The sequence below is a fragment of the Sorex araneus genome, chromosome 6, assembly GCF_027595985.1.
Source record: "Sorex araneus isolate mSorAra2 chromosome 6, mSorAra2.pri, whole genome shotgun sequence".
Classification (NCBI taxonomy): domain Eukaryota; kingdom Metazoa; phylum Chordata; class Mammalia; order Eulipotyphla; family Soricidae; genus Sorex; species Sorex araneus.
The window spans coordinates 105651383-105678355 of NC_073307.1; the positions used below are offsets into that span (position 1 = coordinate 105651383).

General features: G+C 38.3%; 2 protein-coding genes across 2 annotated transcripts; one reads left to right on the plus strand and one right to left on the minus strand.

The window, feature by feature from the left end:
- Positions 1-7795: 7795 nt before the first annotated feature.
- LOC101550121 (olfactory receptor 52H1-like) lies at positions 7796-8734 on the minus strand. Its single transcript, XM_004621246.2, has one exon. The coding sequence runs from the start codon at positions 8732-8734 to the stop codon at positions 7796-7798; it is 939 nt and encodes a 312-aa protein (XP_004621303.2).
- A 16484-nt stretch (positions 8735-25218) lies between these two features.
- Positions 25219-26157, plus strand: LOC101549862 (olfactory receptor 52H1-like). The gene has a single exon (XM_004621245.2). The coding sequence runs from the start codon at positions 25219-25221 to the stop codon at positions 26155-26157; it is 939 nt and encodes a 312-aa protein (XP_004621302.2).
- The last annotated feature ends 816 nt before the right edge of the window (positions 26158-26973 follow it).

The window sequence follows — 26973 nt, forward strand, 5'->3', positions numbered from 1 at the left end:
GCTGTTTCCTCATGTTGTGGTAGTATGGAGGTGGGACCTAAATAACTACTGCAGCCCTTCCCAGAGGCCACGCCCACTGCCAAGGAGGCCATGCCACTTGTCTCACTGTAGGTCCCAAGTGATAATGGGAGGTGCTGCCGTCCAGGTTCCAGGTTGGCACGTGCACAGGGAAGGGGACTCCAGAGGGGACTTCTGCAAACCTGATGGAGGAAGCCTGTGGCGCTGAGAGTGTACTGCCGGCCTGTGCTTTGCTGCTGCTTCCACTTTCTTGGTCAAGGGTGTTCCATCTTTGAAGATGCCCCTAGTCATAAGTCAAAGTTCATTCAGGCTAACAACGTTTAAACAAAGACTGAGGGAAAATTCCTAAGTGCATTAATGCGCAGGTGGTGGAGGGAGGCAGGGTACTGTGACTAGAAAGAAGCTGCTGGAGTACTGTCCTTGATGCTCTAGGCAGAAACAAGTTTGAAATATTGCCGACACCCAAAGATGTCTGTTTCCTACAGCTCAAGCCATTGGCTGCCGGCAAACACAGGTCAATTAATCTATATTACTCTAGAAATGTCAGGTTGCCCAGACAACAGTCCAATTCCCAGAGTTGCTTGGAACATGGGACACTCTCTTACAGACACAGTGACCTCTAGTGGTTAAATGGTCTTGCCAAGGACAGGTCAACAATCTGCTACTTATTCTGAATAGAAATTTTCAAAAGGAACTTTGTTTTATAACCTCCTAGGTGAGATTTGTCTAAAGCAGTGTTATTAAAACTTATCTAGACACCTGGTCCTATTTCAGAAACTAAAATTATTTAGCACCTTTGTTGTAATCTAACTTCTTCAAGTAAACATAAATTTGACCTGGTGTTACTGCAGTCTCACCATATTATTCTAGTAGTCCCAGAAATGAGTAAGTGATCAGAGACTTACCCAGTTTCTAGACCAGACAGTGTAATCTAATTTAAAAGAACAGATATTTATATGTCACAAATAAACTTTGAGCATATTAGAAGCCCCAAAATGATTAGTTTTATTTTTAAACCTCTCCGTGAACATTGAAGAAAAGCAAGCACTAAAGATACTCATTCAAATATCGTGTTAGAGGCATAGCATGCTTACCTTGAACTCAGCTGTCTAGATTCTGTGTCTGGTACTTCATATGTTCCTCCAAACATCACAGGAGTGACTGTTGAGCAAGGCCTGGAGCAAGTCATGAACACAATTGGGTGTGACCCAACTTCCCTCCCAATAAGAATGAGTATTTTTTTAAATTGAATCACTTTGAGATACACTCACAAAGTTGTTCATGATTGGGTTTCAGTCCGAAAGTTTTCCAAAACCTTCACCAGTGTACATTCCTCACCACTGAACACCAAGGCCCTCAGATTCCCTTCCTCCACACTCCCACAGTCTGCCTCTTTAACGGGCACTTCTCTGTGTGCGTGTGTGTCTCTCTATCTGTCACTCTCTCTCTTTCACTTTGAGCATTATGGTTTGCAAAACAGGTACTGAAAGGTTATCATGTTTGTCTCTTTACCTATTTTCAGCACCAATTCTTTTTTTTTTTTTTGATTTCCTCCAGATTTTATTAGAAAACTTCCTTATGTATCAAGACAATTTTTTTTTTCTGAGATAAAACTACAGTTCTCCTTGAATAAATACAACCTTGATTACAGCAGGCTAATTTAGCACCACTAGCCTCCCCGCCTTCTATTCATAGATTCTTTAGAAGAATCACGTATTTCCACCGGCCTTCTAGCTATATGTAACTCCTTTTTCTGTAGTTGTTCACTGGCCTAGGTAGAGATGATGGAATTTTCCTGAAAGATTATAAGCTTCAGAAAGATAGAAATCTTAACTCTATTTTACCATGCCTACCTTCATCTTCCAGCAACAAAGCCTAGTATGGGATCAATGCACAAGAAATGTGTGTTGAATTAATAAATCAATTAGAAAGAAAAAATATTTCCTCTCTCTTCTCTCTTTTTTTTTACAGAGTATTCTTTTGTTATTCTTATTTATTTATTTAGTTAAAATTATTTATTTTTAATTAGTGAATCAACGGGAGGGTACAGTTACAGTTTTATACATTTTTGTGCTCGTGTTTTCCCCATACAAAGTTCAAGAACCCATCCCTTCACCAGTGCCCATTCCCTACCACCAGTAAACCCAGCATCTCTCCCGCCCTCCCCAGTCCCGTCTCCCCCAACCCCACACTGCCACTATGGCAGGGTATTCCCTTTTGATCTCTCTCTCTGATTAGGTGTTGTGGTTTGCAATAAAGGTGTTCAGTAGCCATTGTGTTCAGTCTCTAGTCTATATTCGGCACGCATCACCCTTCCCCCGCATGACCTCCGACCACATTTTACTTGGTGTTCTCTTCTCTGAGTTGCCCAGAATGAGAGACCAGCCTCCAAGCCATGGGGACAACCTCCTGGTACTTATTTCTACTAATACTGGGTGTTAGTCTTATAGTCTATTATTCTATGCTCCACAGATGAGTGCAATCTTTCTATGTCTGTCTCTCTCTTTCTGACTCATTTCACTTAGCATGATACTTTCCATGCTGATCCACTTATATGCAAACGTCATGACCTCATTTTTTCTAACAGCTACGTAGTATTCCATTGTATAGATGTACCAGAGTTTCTTCAACCAGTCATCTGTTCTAGGGCACTCGGGTTTTTTCCAGATTCTGGCTATTGTAAACAGTCAGCACCAATTCTTGTCAGAGTGATCACTTCCAACTATCATTATTATGGAAGTCCCTTCTCTATCCTAACTGCCTTTCTCTGTTCCCCATTAGTGGCCAACTTCCAACCCTGGACCAGTTTCCCTAACTCTTATTTATACTACTTAAGTAATAGTCTCATACAATATGTTTTGATGTCCCCAAGTGAATGCAATCTTTCTATAACTGTCCCTTTCCCTCTGACTCATTTAACTCAGCATGATACTCTCACCGCCCATCCATTTATAGCAAATTTCATGACTTAAGAAGAATTTTGACTCTGAATTTCTTCAAAGATACTATGAAACTTGTTCCATAAACAAGGAAGAACATATAGTTATGAGTATAATTCAGAAGATAACAAAAATATGAATTAATGTAACAGAGTTTAAAAATTGACCTCAGCATTAATAGATGATGAAAACAGTATTTGTAGAAATTGTTCATTGATAGAGGGGAGGAACAAGTGAATAAAAGAATAATTAATGGTGTTGAATTATCAAAAATTCATCCAAGTCCATGAATTATAAGTCCATTTTATTTTAATTTTATTTGTTGTAGAGACTTGTTAGGGATTTCTTTTTATACCTGATGGTGCTCAAGGCCTAATTCTGTCACTGTCCTCAGGGATCACTCCTGATTAGGTATCCTAATCATTTATGGAGCCAAGGATTAAATCTAAATTGCCTTTTAGCAAGACAAGTGCCCTAACAACTATATTCCATCCTCCTAGAGAAAAATTTTGAAGACTATCTTAAAATTTTTCACTTGTGCATTATCTATAATAAACCTGAAGATACAAATTTAGGTTGTGCCAATGGTGTCTACCTTTTTAGATCTCTTACACTCATTGAAGAATTTGCACCCCACCCTATATTCTCTGGTTATTTCAACAAACAAGGCTGTTTTCAATATCTGTGGGGAAAAAATTGTAAGTAATCTCATATTTCACTTATTCCTTCTTTTGTGAAACAATAAAAACATCCGTGGTCTAGTAATGTTTCACACCTATAAAAGTAGCACCATAGTTAAAAATGATTATTTTGAAGGGATGTGCCTAAAATGGTGATTAAGGGGTTGAATCTTCCTGGAACTTCTCTGCCACCTGAGTCACAGTTCAATTTTCTGGCTTGCTCTAACTCCTCTCCTCTCCAAATCTCAAGCCACTTTCTTAATAAAGAACTAGCTCCAGGTAGTTAGTGTGGATAGAGTTACCGAGCATGAACCAATCATGATCTTCAAATTCTACTTTAACTATCCTCAAACTCTGCTTTAACTAGTTTACTTTGCCCTTTGACTAGTTTCCCTTATTCTAAAATATAACCTTGTAAGAAAATTTCCAGACTTCATGTCAATCGTGTCCTACTTTCACTATACAAAATAAAGAAAAATCTTAGAAAGTAAATAGTATAAAGAAGAGTCTATTAAACTCATCCTGCCCCCAATTCCTCAGAAAAAACTTTCCAATTTGCTCATAATATACAGAACTCCTCTAATTCATAGTGGTGGGATTTTAAAAATATGAATAGAAAGAATATGAAATTTGGAGCCTGGAACAACAGTACAGTGGGTGCTTGCCTTACATGGAGCCAATGCGGACTTGATCCCCAACATCCCTTATTTTTTGTTTCTTGGCCCTGTCATCAGGAGAAGAACTTGAGCACAGAGCCAGAAATAAACCTTGAGCAATGCCAGGTGTGATCCAAAATTTTTTTTAAAAGCCTGTTTCTATTTTGCAAAAGCAATATTTATTCAAAAAGCAATGACTATTGCCTTTGTTTTGTCATTTGATAAACCAGATTGTGAGGTTTTGGATACATAATTTTCAGACTTTTTTTCAACCAGTGTGTAAGATGTGTAAGATGTCTAGGTCTGTTGCTGATTTTCAGCAGCTTAACTACTGATTTTATTAAAAAAGAACTCATTTGTCTCTCCAAAATATGTCTTTGGCGAAAGTATTAAATTTTTTTAGTGAAGCAAAACAGTTTTGTTGAAAGATACTTATTTAGAGGAAGTATGAGGGGTGAGAAAGATAGATATGTGTTCAAGATAGAACACAGGCTACTCCAGAAAGAATCAATTTTCTTATTTTGGGGGTGAGGGGTGAATGGAGGGTGATCTAGTGGTGCTCAGTGATTCCTCCTGACTCTGTGATCAGAGATTACCCTGGCTTTGGCTTTGTGCTGAGGAATCACTCCAGATGGTACTTGGGGGATATGCAGTGTCACAGATAAAACCTGGTCAGTTGTGCACAGGCAAGAACCATACTCTCTGTACTATCTCCCCAGACCAAAGCATCAATATTATCTTATCCAAAATAAGTATTTTTGGCAAAAGTGTTATCTCGATCCACAAAATACATCTCGTTGGTATCAGTAATGCCTTTTGCAATTGGACGTTTTGATGGAGGTGAAATCAGGTAACTTTGAACTTCAAAACCATTGACATTAACACTTTTGTAAACATGTGAGCCTGGGGCAAAAGAGATAGGATAATAGGTATCCCACTTGCCTTGCATACAGTTCACCCAGTTTTGTTCCTCAGCATCCAATATGGTCTCCTGAGCACTGCCAAGAGTGATCCCTGAGCACAGTGCCAGGTGTAACACCTGAGCATAGCTGGGTGTGACCCAAAACCAGAAAAGAAAAAAAAAACACAACAATATATTTTTTTAAAAGTTTATGAAAGGGGTGGAATGGAAAAGTAGAAGGCGAATTGGTGGAGGAATTCTGACACTGGTGGTGGATGTGGAATTGGAATATTGTTTACCTGAAATTTATAAATTGCAGTGCCTAGATTTTGAACTTAAAAAAAAAACAGAAACAAAGAAAGAAGAGTTTAAAATAGCAAAAGCATACTTTTTTCTTTGGTTTTTGTTCACACTCAGTTCTTTTCAAAAGCTATCTAAGAGTTGCTCTGAAATTACCCTTGGCTGTATTTTTGGGATCAAATAAGCCTCTTGCATGTAAAGCATGCACACTGATCTCTTCAGCTATCTCCCCAGTATTTTGATTTGATGATTTTTAATAAAAACTTCCCTTGGTGGCAGCCCAGGGCCATCCATAGTCTATTCCCTAATGAATTGATCTACCAGGCTGCCCATGAAAGTTGACCAAAACACCAATTGTCCATCTACCCAAAATACCTTATGATGTATTACTATCTCTCATATTGCATTTATTTGCACCTAGAATACCTAGAATAATTCCTGATTCAGATAAAGATATCCAAGCTTGGGGCTGGAGCGATAGCACAGCGGGGAGGGCGTTTGCCTTGTACGCGGCCGACTCGGGTTCAAATCCCAGCATCCCATATGGTCCCCCGAGCACCGCCAGGAGTAATTCCTGAGCGCAGAACCAGGAGTAACCCCTGAGCATCGCCGGGTGTGACCCAAAAAGCAAAAAAAAAAAGATATCCAAGCTCAAAATATATTTTTCCTTTTGTTCAGCTAGATTGTTGTAATTGCCACAATGCCATAATAAAATTATTATGAAACATATGGGTGCAAGGAAAAAATTGCACTCTAAGCTATACAAAGCAGATATCTATACTTTATCCTCGTGGATAGGCTGTAGTATAAAATTTTTAATTGCATTTCCTTTAATTTATTTACTGAAACATGACTTTACTGTGGTCACAAACTTATTTACTAAAAGAAGAAACCAATTGTAAATACTTAATTGTAGGATCTAAGAATGTTATAGACAGGGTCTGAGTGATATTACAGCAGGTAGGGCATTTGCAGAAGGCTGACCCGGGTTTGGTCCCACAATCCCATATATTTCCCTAGAGCCTCCCATGAGCGATCCCTGCATGCAGACACAGGAGTAAGCCCAAACACCATCAGGTGTGACCCTAATAAACAAAACAAAGAATGTTGCAGATAAAAATAGAGTTAAACTGGGGCCGGAGCAATAGCACAACGGGTAGGGCGTTTGCCTTGCACGTGGCCGACCCGGGTTCGATCCCCGGCATCCCATATGGTCCCCCAAGCACTGCCAGGAGTGGTTCCTGAGTGCAAAGCCAGGAGTAACCCCTGAGCATTGCTGGGTGTGATACCCCAAAAAAAGCAAAAAAAATAGAGTTAAACATGAACATGGTGATGCCAGCACACCATTGTTTTGCCACTGTTTTAAATGTCATTTGTAATGTATTCTTTGATATTGTCCTTCATTATCTTCATTTTGTATGTAATGCAAATGTTCCTATGGTTATTATTAGTAATTTTGTAATTTTAGGAAACACTAGAATGAGTTGCATGTTACTGCTTTAAAAATCTCACACGTTTTTTCCAATGGAGGAGAGTAAGTTTTAGTATTGAAATTGTGGAGGTTCCATTCAACTCTCACTTGAGGATAATGAAATGAGAGATATTTGATGGGTTAAGTGAGCTTTATTGGCAACAATACTATGAACTGGAAGACAGGGGGCATAAAACAACTATTATGTCTGTATGGTCACAAGAAGCACTCTCATAGAAAAAAGGAACAGTAAATCACATTTATAGCAAGGGTAAGTTAGACTGGTTGGTGCCAAGGTGATAAATAAATCCGCAAAAGGATGGTTACCCTAAGGTTTCTGACCTAACAGAAAGTTCAGAATTCTGACTGCTTCTTCACTTGTCATTTAGGAAAAGATAACTGGGGCATTTTAAACATTTCCAACAACCAATAACCAGACATATTTTTTTGGTTTCTGCCATTGTATTCAACCTTTCATTTATGTGGGCTGGCTTCTGTATTGGTGCGCTTCTGTATCCATCATCACCATCCTCATACATGCAGTAGGAAACCAAACCAAGATAACAGATTTTTCAAAATTCTACAAGATTTTATTTCTCTATTGTCATTTTTATGCTTTATACAGGTGTAGACTCTAATTTTAATTTAACCAGATTTACAGCTTGATTTTGGTCTCATGTTCTGTAAAATTTCACCGAATCAGAACTGAGTTCAATTTCAGTGAGGCATGTCTGAAACTTACAGTGGTATAATAATATCCTGCTGCACCAAGAAACAAATGAAAATTCACCTTTTACCAAAATTTCTCCTCCAATGCCCTTCTTTACTCACTATGTCTTCTTCAAGGTGAAGAGGAAAATAAACTTTTCCTGAATTTGCTTCGTTTTCACTCCATAAACAATAGGATTTAGTGCAGGAGGTATCACCACATAGAGATTTGCAAATAGGATGAGTACATTACGAGGAACACTGTGCCCAAAACGATGAGCAAGAATGGAAAATAAGGCAGGTGTGTAAAACATTAGGATAACACAGACATGGGAGCCACAGGTGCTGAGAGCCTTTTGACGGGCACCCTGGGATGAGAGGTGAAAGACTGCACGGAGAATGAAGGTGTAGGAAACAGCAATAAAGATAATATCTACGACAACTGTCATAACGGGCACAGAAAATCCATACCAGATGTTGATGGAGATGTCAGCAGTGGAAAGCTGAGCCACCCCTATATGCTCACAGTATGTGTGGGGGATGATGCGTGTCCCACAGAAGGGTAAGCGTTTCAGGAGAAAGACATCTGGCAAGATGACAGCGAAGCTCCTCACAATGATGCTCACGACAATCTTGATGATGACCTGTGGAGTCAGGATGGTGGTGTATCTCAAGGGAAAGCAGATGGCCACATAGCGATCAAAAGCCATGGCCAACAGGATGGCTGATTCCATTATAGAGCTGAAGTGGAGGAAGAACATCTGGGTGAGACAACCAGAGAAGGTTATTTCATGGAAGGCAAACCAGAGGTTGCTGAGTAGTTTGGGGATGGTGGCAGTAGACAGAATGAGGTCTGTGGCAGCCAGCATAGAGAGAAAGAAAAACATGGGCTCGTGGAGACTGTGTTCAACTGTAATGAGATAGAGGAGAATACAATTGCCCACAATAGCCACGACATAGATGACACAGAAAGGGATCCCAATCCAGATGTGGAACTTCTCCAGGCCAGGAATTCCAACAAGGGTGAATGTAGGAGGGTTGTAGCAACTTAAGTTATACATGGTCTCTTCTATCTGAGATCCAGTGATTTTTGAGCCCTGAGGACAAATCAACTGTAAAAATGAGTCATAAATGGTAACACTTCAACTCTGTGCATGATGAATGCAACCATAAAATTCAATGTTTATATGTGCAGTAACTTTCTGTTCCCTGTATCACTTGATCTCTTAGAATTGAGAGTCTTTTCCCATTTTTCTTGGATGTTGATGATGGTCCTCTTTGATTTCTTTTTTCTTTTTTTCTTGGTTTTTGGGCCACATCCCGGGTTACTTGGCAATTGCAAAGTGTTACTCTTGGCTCTGCACTGAGGCATTCTTCAGAGGAATTAATGGCATGCCAGGGACTGAACCCAGATTGGCCATGTGCAAGGCCCTATCTACTCTACTATCTCTCCAGCCCTAGTCCTTCTTTATTTAAACATATATTTTGTTCTTTCATTTTGTGGAATTTTTTTTAACCACACCTGACAATAGTTATTTATGTGTGCTCAGGAGTCATACACCCAGTACTTGAGGAACAATATTTACCAGGATCTAACCATGGCCTCCCTGCATGCAAAGCCTCCAGTCAATGCATAATTTATCTAGCCCTTCTTCATTTTATTATGTATATGTATAATAAACCATACAAAATGGTTATTTTGTAAGTCAACAATTTATATGTTTAAACCTAGAAATCTGTTTTTGTATTTCAAGAAAGTTTATTTAAAACAAACTAATTAAAGTGAAGGAAAGGCAACATAATCAATATAGAAGGAGATTTATATATGTCTGAGACATTGAGGAAGGTAAGAGAATTAAAGAGAGAATGATACTAAAATTTATAAGATGAGTCAAAGAAGAGGGGAGTCTTGGGAATTAGTAGAGAAAACTTAAGTGTCAATCTATTTGAAAAAATTGAACTAATGCATTTCAATAAAATTATCGAAAAGGCATAAAAGCACAAAGAAAGAAAGGTGTTGTCTGAGTGGAGATAATGTATCTTCAGGAAATGTACAGAAACTAGTAAATAGTATTCCCTTGACTTATGCAGAGTTGTGAGACAGAATCTAACATACTACCAGAATTTGAGCCCTCAAACTCTCTCAGTTTAAATCTTTTTCTAAAAGAGGATCTGACAATGCTGCTATGGAGGGAAGTAGGGAAGGAGGGAAGGATGGAAGGATGGAGGGAAGGAAAGAGAGAAGAAAGAAAAGAGGGAGGGAAGGAAGGAATAAAAGAAGGATGAAGAAAAGGAAGGAAAAGAAAAGAGAAAGAGAAAAGACAAATACATAACTAGTTCCCATTGTACAAAGGCTGATCCACCATTCACTTACCCACCAGCAAGCATATGGAAGAATGTGCTAAGCAATACCTCCAGGCTGATATAGGCTGAACTCCTGAGGCACTGATTTTATTAGAATAAGTACAGGAAGAGAGTACTCATGAAGCTTGACTAAAATGACATTTTCATCATGAAAAAAAACCCCAACTTTTCAAAATGTCTGTGGAGTTTAGGGTACAATGTCACACACTCTTGGACACAGACCCAAAATTCCTAACAAGAAGAACAATTCCTTGGAGTCACAAGGAATATATTTAAGGAAGAGGAAACATAGCGGAGACCCTAAACTTCCAGAGGGGAATGAAAGGAAACAACCAAACCAAAACTGACATCCTCAGAACCTGTTCTTGCTAGGGAGCCAGCGCAAAGGGCTGAGCTCTGAACTGCAGTTGGGAGCCTGGGGTCCTTTGAACCATCAGAACAAAGTCCAGAGTACTGCATGATCAGGGGCTCCAGAGCATTATCATATACGCCCCCAAGTCCTGACAAAACAAATACACAGCAATACAAACCAAACAGACAAAAGCCAAATTCCAATTGTAAACTTAATCTTTTTCCCCCAAAAGATCTTTCTGAAGAGAGTCTCCAGCATCAGTCCCTGCACATGAAATCAAAAGCTTCCTAACTTTTTGTTAAATAACCACTGATATCTGAGGGATAGAGGATGCCCATATCTCAGAGTCATTTTCCAGGACACAGGCCCCGTTTGCGCTCTGAATAAATGTGAGGTTAATTTTCTTTTTATAAGAAAAACACAGAGCCAATAGAGGATCTTTCTCTTCTTTTTGACTAGTTTTCAACTCACCAAACTTCGTCTTCTGTCTCCTTTGGTACTTAAGTGGAGGGTTTCTTTTAAACTGAATGGTTAAAAGTGATCCTATTAGAAGCGAATGAAGTTATTTATAGATGTTTGTATGTTCCCAGGAGAGAGAGCTCTGGTACTATGAATCCTTTCAACTCCAATTTCTAAACAAGGAATACAAACAACCATTTTGATACCTGTCTCTTGAGGTAGAACATAGTCCGGTGCTTTAAGTAAGATGTAGACTCTGGATCCCTTGGAGATTCAGTGCAAGAATGCAGACACTGTCAAATGAGATACTTCTTGAACACTTAAAAAATCTCTCTGTGCTTTTTATTCTTTAATCAGTCTGCTTGTATAAACTACATGGGTAGTGTACAAACAAAACTGAAAAGTTTGGAGTAAATTTTGGATTGTAAAATATACAATATTTTTCATGTGCAGAATTTCAACTTTGCAACTCCTTTTCATTGTGTATTGCATGTCTTGCATTGTATATAAAGGCTATTTAGAAGCTGGAGCGATAGCACAGTGGGTAGGGCATTTGCCTTGCACACGGCGGACCCGGGTTCCATCCCCAGCATCCCATATGGTCCCCTGAGCACCGCCAGGAGTAATTCCTGAGTGCAGAGCCAAAAGTAACCCCTGTGCATCACCAGGTATGAGCCACAAAGCAAAAAAAAAAAGACAAAAGGTTATTTAAACTAGCTTTCTCCATTTACAAATTCAAACACAGATACATATAACATACACACAGACACATATGTACACATATACACTTAAGAGGTTTACTTGAATTGCTTTACATTTCAGTATAAAATACTGCATCATTTATTATATTGTACATGTATATTAGATATTCTTAAGATATAGTATGTGCCACCAACAACATATTATTCATTTCTCACTAGTACTTTAAAACACTAACTAAAAAAGTCTTCCGTGTTTGTTTACTGTAGCCTTATTCAGAGCCATCACAGCATCCACACAACTTAATGCAAGGTAGATGAATACATCAAAATATTAAAACATGTCCCCCCAAATCTAAATATGTGTGCACATACATTCTTAACTATTTGCTATCAAATTCTCACTCAGGCTAAGTACTAAGGAATCCTGAAATAAAGATGCAAAATTATATGTTGTGGTGTTAAATTGTTACAAGAAAGAATTCTATACATCAGTGGCTCGAGAATATACATATATATGGGTATATACATATATATTATATTATTATATATAACATATATTATATGTATTATGTATTATGTCTATATATTCCTTTAAGTCACTGTGTCAGATTGAATCCTCCTCTTGATCCAGCAGAGGGAGCCCTATCTCCAGTACTTGTGTGACTGGCTAAAGCTTAGATTGACTCTTTTTTTCTGATAATGAATCATAAAGAATTCTGCTTTAAAATTATTTTTAAGTTAACAACAAGGTTATATTCATGACGATGACTTAATTAGTTAAGGTTATATTAATGCTGTTTTCAGCTTTTTTATACCCGTGTCAGAACAGGAGAGATATTTCATGGTATCACTGTATTACTGTCTTCCAGTTGTTCATCAATTTGCTTGAGAGGGCACCAGTAACGTCTCACAACAAATTGTGAGACTTGTTACTGTTTTGGCATATCGAATACTTCACGGGGAGCTTGCCAGGCTTTGCTGTGGGAGCGAGATACTCTTGGTAGCTTGCTAGGCTCTCCAAGCGGGGCAGAGTAATCAAACCCAGGTAGGCCACGTGCAAGGCAAACGCCTTTCCAGTTGTGCTATCCCTCCAGCCCATTTCATGGTAGATTTTATTTTATCACTAACTGGTTACTGCCATGCCTATTTTCTGAGAGAGATGCGATTTATGTATTTATTCTTGTTTTGCCTTTTTATTAAAATTATTTTTACTATATTTGGATAACATGGTCACTGTCACTGTCACACTGTCCTCCATTGTTCATTGATTTGCTCGGGTGGGTACCAGTAACGTCTCCATTGTGACCTGGGTTTGATTCCTCCATCCCTCTCGGAGAGCCCAGCAAGCTACTGAGAGTATCCCTCCTGCACGGCAGAGCCTGGCAAGCTACCTGTGGTGTATTTGATATGCCAAAAACAGTATCAAGTCTCACAATGGAGATGTTGCTGGTGTCTGCTCTAGCAAATTGATGAGCAATGGGATGACAGTGACAGTGACAGATGTATAAAATCACTGCATCCATCTTACCAAAGTGCCCAGGACCCTCCACTATTGTATCTGTGTCACCTCTTATTTATTTTTTTTTTCACCTCACTTTGCCACTACTTGATCAACTGAGTTTTGTAATCAAAAGCAAAGGGTTTGTCATATAATAACTCATTCTGATCAGAATTTACTAAAACAATTGAGCTTCTCCTCCAAAATCTTTTTGCTTTGTTGCATAATACAAACTTTTTCCAAGTTTATTAGTCACCTATTTTTCTTTTTATCTGGTTTGAATGCTGGAGTTCTGCAGTGCTCTATTCATGTATACTAACTTCTAGATATACAATGATTTCTATTAGAGCACTCTGAAATTTATGTAATATTGAGTACTCCTTAAGTGCCAATTTGGATAAAAGCCATTTTATATCTTCCATCTTCATATCAAATCATGCATTATATAAACAGTTCCTCAAAATCACATTTTTCTTTCCATCATATCACTTAACTATAACATTTACAGTTTATTAGTGTATTTCTTGCTCTCTCCTAAATAACATAATCTTTTACAAGACCTATTTCTGGACCTAATTTGAAGACAATAAACTCTAATTGAATAATTAAAAACAGGTGTAATGTAGGGTCAATCCCACCTGATGAGAAAAGATAAAACCCTATCATTTTAAGTAGGAAAAAAAGACTTAACTGGCACACTGTAGCAAACATATTTATGCTTTAATCAAAATAGGATTAATTTCTTTCAAAAAAATCAGCAAACATTGTAACAGTGAAAGCAAATGCTGAGTGTAGTTTCAAGTATTATTCAGGATGCAGGTTTTTTATTCACTGTCATAACCTTTATTAGTTATCCTACTGCAGGTATGATAAGAAAAGAAAAATAAAAATTGAAAGGACAAACTTTTACAGAAAAAGATTAAGCAGAAAGCAAGATATATCATAAAAAGCACATAGATTGATCATAACAAAATCTTACAATTAAAGTATTCTTAATAATTGCGAAGCAAAGTTTTTTGATACAATAGAATATGGCAGTGGGTTTTAAATAGTTCAAAAATAAATTCTCTCCAATAACTAAATTCAATATGAGATAAGAATGAGATATACTATCGCTTCTCGGCCTTGTCTAAGACCAAGTGAAGAATGAGATATACTACTGATGTGATTAGGAAAGACAAAAATTGGTAATATCACTATGATGTCTAGTTCTATGAATATTTAAGGATATAAAAATAGTTACAACTGTCTTTTAAAGGTTCATTACATAATATTTTAAATATCTAATTTGGCAGCGTATATATCTAAACATACTTGTCACATGTCATTCGGTTGATCTTCGATTTGCTCAGCGGGCACCAGTAACATCTCTATTCCTCCCTGTCCAGAGCTAGTGTACCCCAATGATTTCTGCTCACTCCAGGAACATGAAGAACCTCAAACCGTTCATTCAGGGTTTTGACAAAGAAGTCTGACCATCTCTTGGTGGGTAGCATCACAGTCTTTTGACGTCCAGTGGAATCCAGATGGTAACAGCTCTAGTCCAGTGGTCGTATCAGAATCTCATTACATGTCCGGCCCATCTTATTTTTGACATCTTGGCAAAGGAGACAGCGTCCCTGGTTCTTGACTGTCGATGGAGGTTGGAGCTCCGGATTCCTTCTCTCACTTGAGTGAAACATGATACTCCTAGCATGGCTCTTTGGATTCCTCTTTGGGATACCCGAATAATGTTCGCATGGTCTTTTTTAGGGCCCAGGTCTCTGAGGTGTATGTTACTTTGGGAAGAACGGTGGAGTCGAAAAGATGTGCGAGGACCTGGAGTTTCTTTGTCCTCTTAACCACTTCTTCGATGCTTTTGAAGGTGTTCCATGCTGCTCTCTTCCTCCTGCGCAGTTCTGGCACCAAGTCTTTCCTCATGCTGAGTTCTTGATCCAGGTACACATAGCTGCTGCATTCGGAGATGTCGTTCCGTTGAGAACAAATGGAATGTCAGGGACTAGTTCGTTTTTCATGAACATTGTTTTGCTGAGATTCAGCTGCAGTCCAAACTTTCCACACTATAGATATCTATGTTATCTAGACATAACATAGATATCTATTGCCCCAGGAGTTCCAAATATAGTGTTTTTTTTTTTAAATAAATGCAGTTATCACATGGCAACATTTAAAACAGATCACTTCAGTGACATTTACTTATCAAAATGGAGAGATACATCTGTTAATTTTTGTTGTTGTTTTGTTTGTTTGGGGGTGGGCCACACTTGGCAGTAATTAGGGCTCATTCCTGGCTCTGTGCTCAGGGATCACTTTTGGCAATGCTTAGGGCACCATCTATGGTGCTAGGGATAAAACCAGGTCAGCTGCGTGCAAGGAAAGTACCTTATCTACTGTACTATTTCTCTAGCCGTTTGTTGAAATTTTTGGTAATTTTTAATATCTATGATGTTAGTAGTTATAGTTTGTTATACAATAAAAAGATGATATGGCTTTCATAATAATTAGTCAAATGTTGGTGTTTTTAAATAAAAACTATATAAAAATATATGTTTTATATATTTTTCATAAATATATAAACATTAATTTATGAATATATATTTATATATAATTATATATTTATATCAAAATGTTTATATAAATATAATAGAAATTAGAAGCTGCTAAAATAGCTTGAGTCAGTGAGAAAAGACAGATTACACGATAAAGCCAGTATGGATTTTAGTTGGTTGGTTTGGTGTTTACGTTACTCTTTGCACTATAAAAAGCTATAAAATAATCACAAAATTATTTTAAGAGATATCTATCTGGAGATATTTTGAAGGTTCATAAAGATGGAAATTTGAATGCTTAGCTTCAAACCCATCACTTTGTTTTATAAGCTTTATTTAAAATAAAATGCTAAAACATTTCTTTTTAAAATTTTTTTAATGAATCACCATGAGATACAGTTACAGACTTACAAACTTTCATGATTGCATTTCATTCATACAATCATTGAGTACCCATCCCTCCACCCGTGCCCATTCTCCACCACCAACGTTCCCAGTATTCCTCCTGCCACGTTCCTGCACCCTATCCCTCCCATACCTCTGTGGCAGGCACATTCCCTTTTACTCTCTCTCCTTTTGGGCCTTATGGTTCACAATACTAAGTGGCCATCATGCTGGGTCTATAGTCAGCTTCCAACACCCATCTTCCATCCTGAATGAGCCCTCCAAGTATCATTTACTTGGTGGTCCCTTCTCTATTTCTGCTGCCTTTTCCCCCAGTATGTGAGGTCAGCTATCAAGCCATGGAGTGATCCCCCTGGATCCATAAATGATTAGGATACCTAATCAGGAGTGATCCCTGATGGCAGTGATAGGAGTAGGCTCTGAGAACCATCAGGTATAAAAAGAAACCAATGAAATTCAAAAGATCATCAGAGACTACTTTGAAAGTCTGTATGCCAAAAAACAAGAGAATCTCAAAGAAATGGATAAATTCCTTTATTCCTACAATCTCCCAAGACTGAATGAAGAAGACTTGGAATACCTGAATAGACCCATTAATATCAAGGAAATTGAAACTGCAATCAAAAGTCTCCCTATATACAAAAGCTTAGGTCCAGATGGATTCACTAGCGAATTCTTCCAAACATTTAAAGAGGACCTGTTGCCAGTTCTTCTCAAGCTTTTCCAGGAAATTTAAGAAACATGAACACTCCCAGTTTCTATGAGGCACATATCTCCCTAATACCAAAAGCAAACGAAGACACCACTAACAAAAAAACTTATAGACCAATATCCCTGATGAACATCAATGTGAAGATCCTCAACAAAATATTTACAAATAGAATCCAACAACCCATCAAAAAGATCATACACCACGACCAAGTGGGATTCATCCCGGGGATGCAAGGATGGTTTAACATCCAGAAATCAATCTACACAATCCATCATATCAACAAAAGTAAGATAAAAAACATATGATCATATCAATAGATGCAGAGAAAGCATTTGACAAGATCCAACACCCATTTATCATGAAAACTCTCACTAAAATGGGTATGGAAGCAACTTTCCTGAATATGGTCAAAGCCATCTACCAAAAGCCTATGGCAAGCATTATCCTCAATGGGGAAAAATTAAGAGTCTTTCTTCTAAGATCAGGGACAAGACAAGGGTGCCCACTCAACACTTCCATTCAATATAGTACTGAAAGAACTTGCAATAGCAGTCAGGCAAGAAAAATATATTAAGGACATCTATATAAGAAAGGAAAACATCAAGCTATCACTATTTGCAGATGATATGATGCTATATTTAGAGAACCCTAAAGCCTCTACCAAGAAATTCCTAGAAACAATAGATTTGTACAGTAAAGTCGCAGTCTATAAAATGAATACCCAAAAATCCATGGCTTTCCTATATGTAAATAATGAAAGAGAAGAGAGTGATATGAAAAAAAGCAATCCCATTCACAGTCATGCCTCAGAAAATCAAGTACCTTGGAATCAGCTTAGCTAAGGAAGTAAAGGACCTGTATAAAGAAAATTACAAAACCCTACTTCTTAAAAAAAAGAGGACACAAGAAAATGGAAACATATCACCTGCTCACAGATTGGGAGAATTAACATTGTCAAAATGGCAATACTCCCCAAAGCATTATACAGATTAGATGTGATCCCTATAAGGATACCCATGACATTCTTCAAAGAAATGGATCAAACACTCCAGAAATTCATATGGAACAACAAACCCCTACAAATAGCTAAAGCAATTCTTGGGAAAAAGTAGATGAAGGCAATACATTCCACAACCTCAAACTGTACTACAAAGCAGTAATAATTAAAACAACATGGTACTGGAACAAAGGCAGGGCTGCATATCAATAGAACACGGTTGAATATCCTACACACACGCTCAAATATATGATCATCTAATCTTCAATAAAGGGGAGTAAGAAATGTGAAGTGGATCAAGGGAAGCCTCTTTAACAAATGGTGCTGGCAAAACTGGACAGCCTCATGTAAAAAGATGTGCTCAGATCTCCACCTAACACCATGCATTGAAAGTCAGATCAAAATGGTTTAAAGACCGCAACATCAGACCAGAATCCATAAGGTACATTAAAGAAAAGGTCGGCAGAACCCTCCACGACATTGAAGCTAATTGTATCTTCAAAGATGACACACCACTGAACAAGCAAGTGGAAATAGAGATAAACAAACGGGACTATCTTAAACTAAGAAGCTTCTGTATCTCAAAAGAAACAGTGACCAGAATACAAAGACAGTAGACAGAATGAGAAAGGATGTTCGCCCAATACCCATGTGATAAGGGGCTGATATCAAGGATATAAAAGGCACTGGTGAAACTACAAGAAAAAACATCTAACACCATCAGAAAATGGGGCGATGAAATGAACAGAAACTTTCTCAAAGAAGAGATCTGAATGGTCAAAAGGCACATGAAAAAATGCTGTTCATCACTAATTATCAAGGAGATGCAGATCAAAACAACAATTAGATATCATTTCACACCACAGAGACTGGCCCACATCCAAAAGAAAAAAAGCAACCAGTTTTGGTGTGGATGTAGAGAGAAATGGACTCTCCTTCCCTGATGGTGGGAATGCCTACTGGTTCAGTCCTTTTGGAAAACAGTATAGATGTCTCTCAAAAAATTAGAAATTGAGCTCCCATAACCCAGCAATACCACTTCTGGGAATATGTCCTGGAGATGCAAAAAACTATAGTCGAAATGATATCTGCACTGCACTTGTATGTTCATTGTAGCACTGTTTATAATAGCCATAATCTGGAAAAAAACCCAGAGTGCCCAAGAACTGATGACTGCTTAAAGAAACTTTGGTATATCTACACAATGGAATCCTATGCAGCTGTTAGAAAATATGAAGTCGGGGTTGGAGCGATAGCACAGCAGGTAGGGTGTTTGCCTTGCACACAGCCGGCCCGAGTTTGAATCCCAGCATCCCATATGGTCCCCTGAGCACGGGTAGGAGTAATTCCTGAGTGCATGAGTGAGGAGTAACCCCTGTGTGCTGGGTGTGACCCAAAAAGCAAAATGAAAAAAAAAAACCAAAAGATGAAGTCATAAAATTTGCATATAAGTGGATCGACATGGAGACTATCATGCTAAGTGAAATGCGTCAGAAAGAGAGGGACAGACATAAAAAAATCTGCACTCATCTGTGGAATATAAAGTAACATAATGGGAGACTAACACCCTAGGAGAGTAGAGATAAGGATCAGGAGGATTGGTCTATGACTTGGAAGCTGGCCCCACATGCTGGGGGAGAGGGCAGCTCAGATAGAGAAGGGACCACCAAATAAAGGATGTTTGGAGAGCCTGCTCGTGATGGGAGATGTGTGGGAGATGTGTGCTGACAGTAGACTATAGAATGATCATGATGACCACTTACTACCTGTATTGCAAACCACAACACCCAAAAGGAGAGAGAGAGTAAAAGGGAAGGTGCCTGCCACAGAGGCATGGATGGGGGTAATGGGGTGAGATAAATGTCTGCTATAGAGGCAGGCTGGGGGTGGGGGTTAGAAATATAGAAATTGAGGACATTGGTGGTGGGAAATGTATACTGCTGAAGGGATGAGTGTGGAACATTGTAGGACTGAAACTCAATCATGGACAACTTTGTTTATCTCATGATAATTTAATTTTTAAAAAATGGGAAAAAATATACTCAGTAATTTATTGTTTTCCCCATATTCTTGCAGTAACATCTCCATTGTGAGATGTTTTTGGCATATCGAATATGCCACAGGTAGCTTGCCAGGCTCTGCCATGTGAATGAGATACACTCAGTAGCTTGCCGTGCTCTCTGAGAGGGATAGAGGAATCAAACACGGGTCGACTGCATGCAAGGCAAATGCCCTACCTGCTGTGCTACTGCTCCAGCCCTATTTTTTACATCAAAGTCAAAAGCGTTAATAGTTTCATAACCATGTTTTCTATTGTGAGACTCATTACTGTTTTTGGCATGTTGAATACGCCATGGTTAGCTTGCCAGGCTCTGCCGTGAGGGCAGGATATTCTTGGTAGCTTCCTGGGCTCTCTGTGAGGGAAGGAGGAATCAAAACCAGGTCACAATGGAGATGTTACTGGTAACCACTCGAGCAAATCAATGAACAATGGGAGGACAGTGTGACAGTGACCAATGTTATCCAAATATAGTAAAAATAATTTTAATAAAAAGGCAAAACAAGAATAAATACATAGATCGCATCTTTCTCAGAATATAGGCATGGCGGTAACCAGTTAGTGATAAAATAAAATCTACCATGAAAAGGGCTGGAGTGATAGCACAGCAGGCAAGGTGTTTGCCTTGCACGTGGCCTACCTGGGTTTGATTACTCTGCCCCGCTCGGAGAGCCTAGCAAGCTACCAAGAGTATCTCGCTCCCACGGCAAAGCCTGGCAAGCTCCCCGTGAAGTATTCGATATGCCAAAACAGTAACAAGTCTCACAATTTGTTGTGAGATGTTACTGGTGCCCTCTCAAGCAAGTTGATGAACAACTGGAGGACATTGGTACAGTGATACTGTAATACCATGAACTATCTCTCCTGTTTTGACATGGGTATAAAAAAAACTGAAAACATTAATATAACCTTAACTACTTAAGCCATCGTCATGAATATAACCTTGTTAACTTAAAAATAATTTTAAAGCAGAATTCTTTATGATTCATTATCAGAAAAAAAGAGTCAATCCAAGCTTTAGCCAGTCACACAAGAACTGAAGATAGGGCTCCCTCTGCTGGATCAAGAGGAGGATTCAATCTGACACAGTGACTAGGAGGAATATATAGACATAATATATAATATATATAGTATATATAATATATATGTATATACCCATATATATGTATATTCTCGAGCCACTGATGTATAGAATTCTTTCTTGTAACAATTTAACACCACAACATATAATTTTGCATCTTTATTTCAGGATTCCTTAGTATTTAGCCTGAGTGAGAATTTGATAACAAATAGTTAAGAATGTATGTGCACACATATTTAGATTTGGGGAGACATGTTTTAATATTTTGATGTATTCATCTACCTTGCATTAAGTTGTGTGGATGCTGTGATGGCTCTGAATAAGGCTACAGTAAACAAACACGGAAGACTTTTTTAGTTAGTGTTTTAAAGTACTAGTGAGAAATGAATAATATGTTGTTGGTGGCACATACTATATTTTTAGAATATCTAATATGCATGCACAATATGATAAATGAATGCAGTATTTTATACTGAAATGTAAAGCAATTCAAGTAAAACTCTTAAGTGTATATGTGTACACATGTGTCTGTGTGTATGTTGTATGTATCTGTGTTTGAATTTGTAAATGGAGAAAGCTAGTTTAAATAACTTTTATACCCAATGCAAGATATGCAACACACAATGAAAAGAAGTACTTAAAATTGAAATTCTGTACAGGAAAAAAATGTACGTTTTACAATTCAATACTCCAAAATTTTCAAAGTTTTCTTTGTACAATACTGGTGTAGTTTATACAAGCAGACTGACTAAAGAATAACAAGCACAGAGAGATTCTTAGGTGTTCAAGAAGTATCTCATTTGACAGTGTCTGCATTCTCTCTCTGGACTTAATCTCCTAGGGATCCGGAGTCTACATCTTACTAAAAGCACCAGATTATGTTTGATCTCACGAGAGAGGTGTTGAAATGGTTGTTTGTATTCCTTGTTTAGAAATGGGAGTTGAAAGGATTCATAGTACCAGAGCTCTCTCTCCTGGGAACATACAAACATCTATAAAAAATTTCATTTGCTTCTAATGGGATCACTCTTAACCATTCTTTTTAAAAGAAACCCTCCACCAACGTACCAAAAGGAGACAGAAGACGAAGTTTGGTGAGTTGAAAACTGTAGTCAAAGAGAAGAGAAATATCCTCTATTGACTCTGTGTTTTTCTTATAAAAAGAAAATTAACCTCACATTTATTCAGGGCACAAATGGGGCCTGTGTCCTGGAAAATGACTCTGAGATATGGGCATCCTCTATCCCTCAGATATCAGTGGTTATTTAACAAAAAGATAGGAAGCTTTTGATTTCATGTTCAGGGACTGATACAGCAGACTCTCTTCAGAAGGATCTTTTTGGGGAAAAAGATTAAGTTTACAATAGGAATTTGGTTTTTATCTGTTGGGTTTGTATTGCTGTGTATTTGTTTTGTCAGGACTTGGGGGCGTATATGATAATGCTCTGAAGCCCCTGACCATGCAGTACTCTGGACTTTGTTCTGATGGTTCAAAGGATCAGACCCCAGGCTCCCAATTGCAGTTCAGAGCTCAGCCCTTTGCGCTGGCTCCCTAGCAAGAACAGGTTCTGAGGATGTCAGTTTTGGTTTGGTTGTTTCCTTTCATTCCCCTCTGGAAGTTTTGGGTCTCCGCTATGTTTCCTCTCCCTTAAATATATTCCTTGTGACTCCAAGGAATTGTTCTTCTTTCTTATCAGGAAGTTTGGGTCTGTGTCCAAGAGTGTGTGACATTGTACCCTAAACTCCACAGATATTTTGAAAAGTTGTTTTTTTTTTTTCCATGATGAAAATGTCGTTTTAGACAGGCTTTCATGAGTACTCTCTTCCTGTACTTATTCTAATAAAATCAGTGCCTCAGGAGTTAGGCCTGTATCAGCCTGGAGGTATTACTTAACAGATTCTTTCATATGCTTGCTGGTGTGTGAGTGAATGGTGGATCAGCCTTTGTACAATGGGAACTAGTTATGCATTTGTCTTTTCTCTTTCTCTTTTCTTTTCCTTTCTTTTCTTCTTCCCTCTTTCATTCCTTCCTTCCCTCCCTCTTTTCTTTCTTCTCTCCTTCCCTCCATCCTTCCCTCCTTCCCTGTATCAGTGTGGAGGTATAACTTAGGTAATACTTATTATTTTGTGATAAAGTCACAAAATTCTTTATCACCATTTTTTTTCATTCTCCTGCTCACAATAATAAAGAAGTTGTCAAAACACAAACATATTGACCTAGTATAAACTAATTGCAAAAATCTACTTTCATTCCTTAAAAGCTGTTTGAATGACTTTGAGAATATCTTGGGGGTGCGGGCACTTAAAACTAAACATCTCCTAAACTGGTCTGTGATACTCCCAATTGCTGAACCCACCTCATCATCATTATAGATTACATAAAAGCACTTAGAAAATAGGGTACACAATGGATTTAAATCTCAAAGGGTCTTTTTTTTTTTTTTGGGTAAATTGTCATTTTTTTTTATTGGAAAACAAATATACAACTTGGAATGGATTTGAGGCAAATTGTGCCATAAGCAGATTTTCTTTAAGTGGCTAAAACAAAGTTTAAAAAGCAAGTAACAATAAAAGAAAATGTTTCTGGCACAGGACCAGCAGTACAAAAAAATAGTGTACGAGTACCTGGATAATACACCCGTTTTGCAATAGTGCAACTTTTAAAGGCACCAATAAAGGTAGAATCCACATTGTGCAAGCTAGCAATTCCAAAATAAAAGTACCAGCAAGTCAGAAATGAAAATATTGTAGCAAATTTCTGTATTATTATTATTATTATTTTTTGCTTTTTGGGTCACACCCAGCGATGCTCAGAGGTTACTCCTGGCTTTGCACTCAGGAATTACTCCTGGCGGTGCTTGGGGGACCATATGGGATGCCGGGGATCGAACCTGGGTCGGCCGCATGCAAGGCAAACGCCCTACCCGCTGTGCTATTGCTCCGGCCCTCTGTATTATTTTTAATGTTATCATTGGGAAGAGAGAATCTTCTCTCCATTTGTTTGTTTATTTATTTAGTTTTGGGTTTGGAGCCATACCCAGAAGTGCCCAGGAATCACTATTGGTTTCCTGTTCAGGGATCACTTCCAGAAGGCTCATGGAACTATGGTTGGTGATTAAACCCATATCAGGGATGTGCAAGACAAGCATTCAAACCACTGTACTACCACTTTGACCTCAGGGTATTTTCCTCTTCACTTTGCCTAAAGCAAATCACACTCCCTGATCTATACATAGCAGCATTGTCAGATCATCTGTTAGGAAAAGATTTAAACTGAGACAGGTTGAGGGCTCAAACTTGGATAGTATGTTAGCTTCTGTCTCATGGCTCTCTGCCATGAATCAGGGGAATACTATTTACTTGTTTCTGTACATTTCCTGCAGATACATTATCTCCACTCAGGAAACACCTTCTTTCTTTCCTTGTGCTTTCATGCCTTTTTGATTATTTTATTGAAATGCATTAGTTCAATTTTATCAAATAGATTGAGACTTAAGTTTTCTTTACTAAGTGCCAAGACTCCCCTCTTTGGCTCATTGCATTTATTAATTTTAGTACCACTCTCTCTTTAAGTCTCTTACCTTCCTCAATGTCTCAGACAGACATAAATCTCCTTCTATATTAATTATGTTTCCTTTCCATCATTTTAACTAGTTTGTTTTAAATAAACTTTATTGAAATACGAACACAGAATTCTAGGTTTAAGCATATAAATGGTTGACTTACAAAATAACCATTTTGTATGGTTTATTATACATAATAAAATGAAGACAGGTTAGATAAATTATGCAATGACTGGAGACTTTGTATGCAGGGAGGCCTTGGTTAGATCCTGGTAAATATGGTTCCTCAAGTACTGAGTGTATGACTCCTGAGCACACATAAATGACTATTGTCAGGTGTGGTTGAAAAAAAAATTCCACAAAAATAAAAGAACAAAATATATGTTTAAATGAAGGACTAGGGCTGGAAAGATAGTACAGTGGATAGGGCCCTTGCCTTGCACATGGCCAATCTGGGTTCAGTCCCTGGCATGCCATTAGGTCCTCTGAAGAATGCCTTAGTGCAGAACCAAGAGTAACACTTTCCAATTGCCAAGTAACCCTGGATGTGGCCCAGGCTTAAGAAAAAAAGAAAAGAGAAAAAAAAAACAAAAGAGGACCATCAACATCCAAGGCAAACAGAAAAAACTCTCAATTCTAAGGGAGGAAGTGATACAGGGAACAGAAAGTTACTGCACATATAAACATTGAATTTTACGGTTGCATTCACCATGCACAGAGTTGAAGTGTTATCATTTATGACTCATTCTGACAGCTGATTTGTCCTCAGGGCTCAAAAATCATTGGATCCCAGGTAGAAGAGACCATGTATAACTTAAGTTGCTACAACCCTCCTACATTCACCCTTGTTGGAATTCCTGGCCTGGAGAAGTTCCACATCTGGATTGGGATCCCTTTCTGTGTCATCTATGTCGTGGCTATTGTGGGCAATTGTATTCTCCTCTATCTCATTACAGTTGAACACAGTCTCCACGAGCCCATGTTTTTCTTCCTCTCTATGCTGGCTGCCACAGACCTCATTCTGTCTACTGCCACCATCCCCAAACTACTCAGCAACCTCTGGTTTGCCTTCCATGAAATAACCTTCTCTGGTTGTCTCACCCAGATGTTCTTCCTCCACTTCAGCTTTGTAGTGGACTCAGCCATCCTGTTGGCCATGGCTTTTGATCGCTATGTGGCCATCTGCTTTCCCTTGAGATACACCACCATCCTGACTCCACAGGTCATCATCAAGATTGTCGTGAGCATCATTGTGAGGAGCTTCGCTGTCATCTTGCCAGATGTCTTTCTCCTGAAACGCTTACCCTTCTGTGGGACACGCATCATCCCCCACACATACTGTGAGCATATAGGGGTGGCTCGACTTTCTACTGCTGACATCTCCATCAACATCTGGTATGGATTTGCTGTGCCTCTTATGACTGTTATCTCAGATGTTATCTTTATTGCTGTTTCCTACACCTTCATTCTCCGTGCAGTCTTTCACCTCTCATCCCAGGGTGCCCGTCAAAAGGCTCTCAGCACCTGTGGCTCCCATGTCTGTGTTATCCTAATGTTTTACACACCTGCCTTCTTTTCCATTCTTGCTCATCGTTTTGGGCACAGTGTTCCTCGAAATATACTCATTCTATTTGCAAATCTTTATGTGGCGATACCTCCTGCACTAAATCCTATTGTTTATGGAGTGAAAACGAAGCAGATTCAGGAAAAGTTTATTCTCCTCTTCACTTTGAAGAAGACATAGTGAGTAAAGAAGGGCATTGGAGGAGAAATTTAGTAAAAGGTGAAATTTCATTTGTTTCTTAATGTAGCAGTATATTATTATACCACTGTAAGTTTCAGACATTCCTCACTGAAATTGAACTCAGTTCTGATTCGGTGAAATTTTACAGAACATGAGACCAAAATCAAGCTGTAAATCTGGTTAAATTAAAATTAGAGTCTACACCTGTATAAAGCATAAAAATGGCAATAGAGAAATAAAATCTTCTAGAATTTTGAAAAATCTGTTATCTTAGTTTGGTTTCCTACTGCATGTATGAGGATGGTGATGATGGATACAGAAGCGCACCAATACAGAAGCCAGCCCACATAAATGAAAGGTTGAATACAATGGCAGAAACCAAAAAAATATGTCTGGTTATTGGTTGTTGGAAATGTTTAAAATGCCCCAGTTATCTTTTCCTAAATGACAAGTGAAGAAGCAGTCAGAATTCTGAACTTTCTGTTAGCTCAGAACTTAGGGTAACCATCCTTTTGCAAATTTATTTATCACCTTGGCACCAATCAGTCTAACTTACCCTTGCTAAATATGTGATTTGTTGTTCCTATTTTCTATGAGAGTGCTTCTTGTTTTTTTATGTCCCCTGTCTTCCAGATCACAGGATTGTTGTCAATAAAGCTCACTTAACCCATCAAATGTCTCTCATTTCATTATCCTCAAGTGAGAGTTGAATGGAACCTTCACAATTACAATACTAAAGCTTACTCTCCTCCATTAGAAAATACTTGTGATATTTTTAAAATAGAGCAATTTTGTTACATGAAATGCATTCTAGTG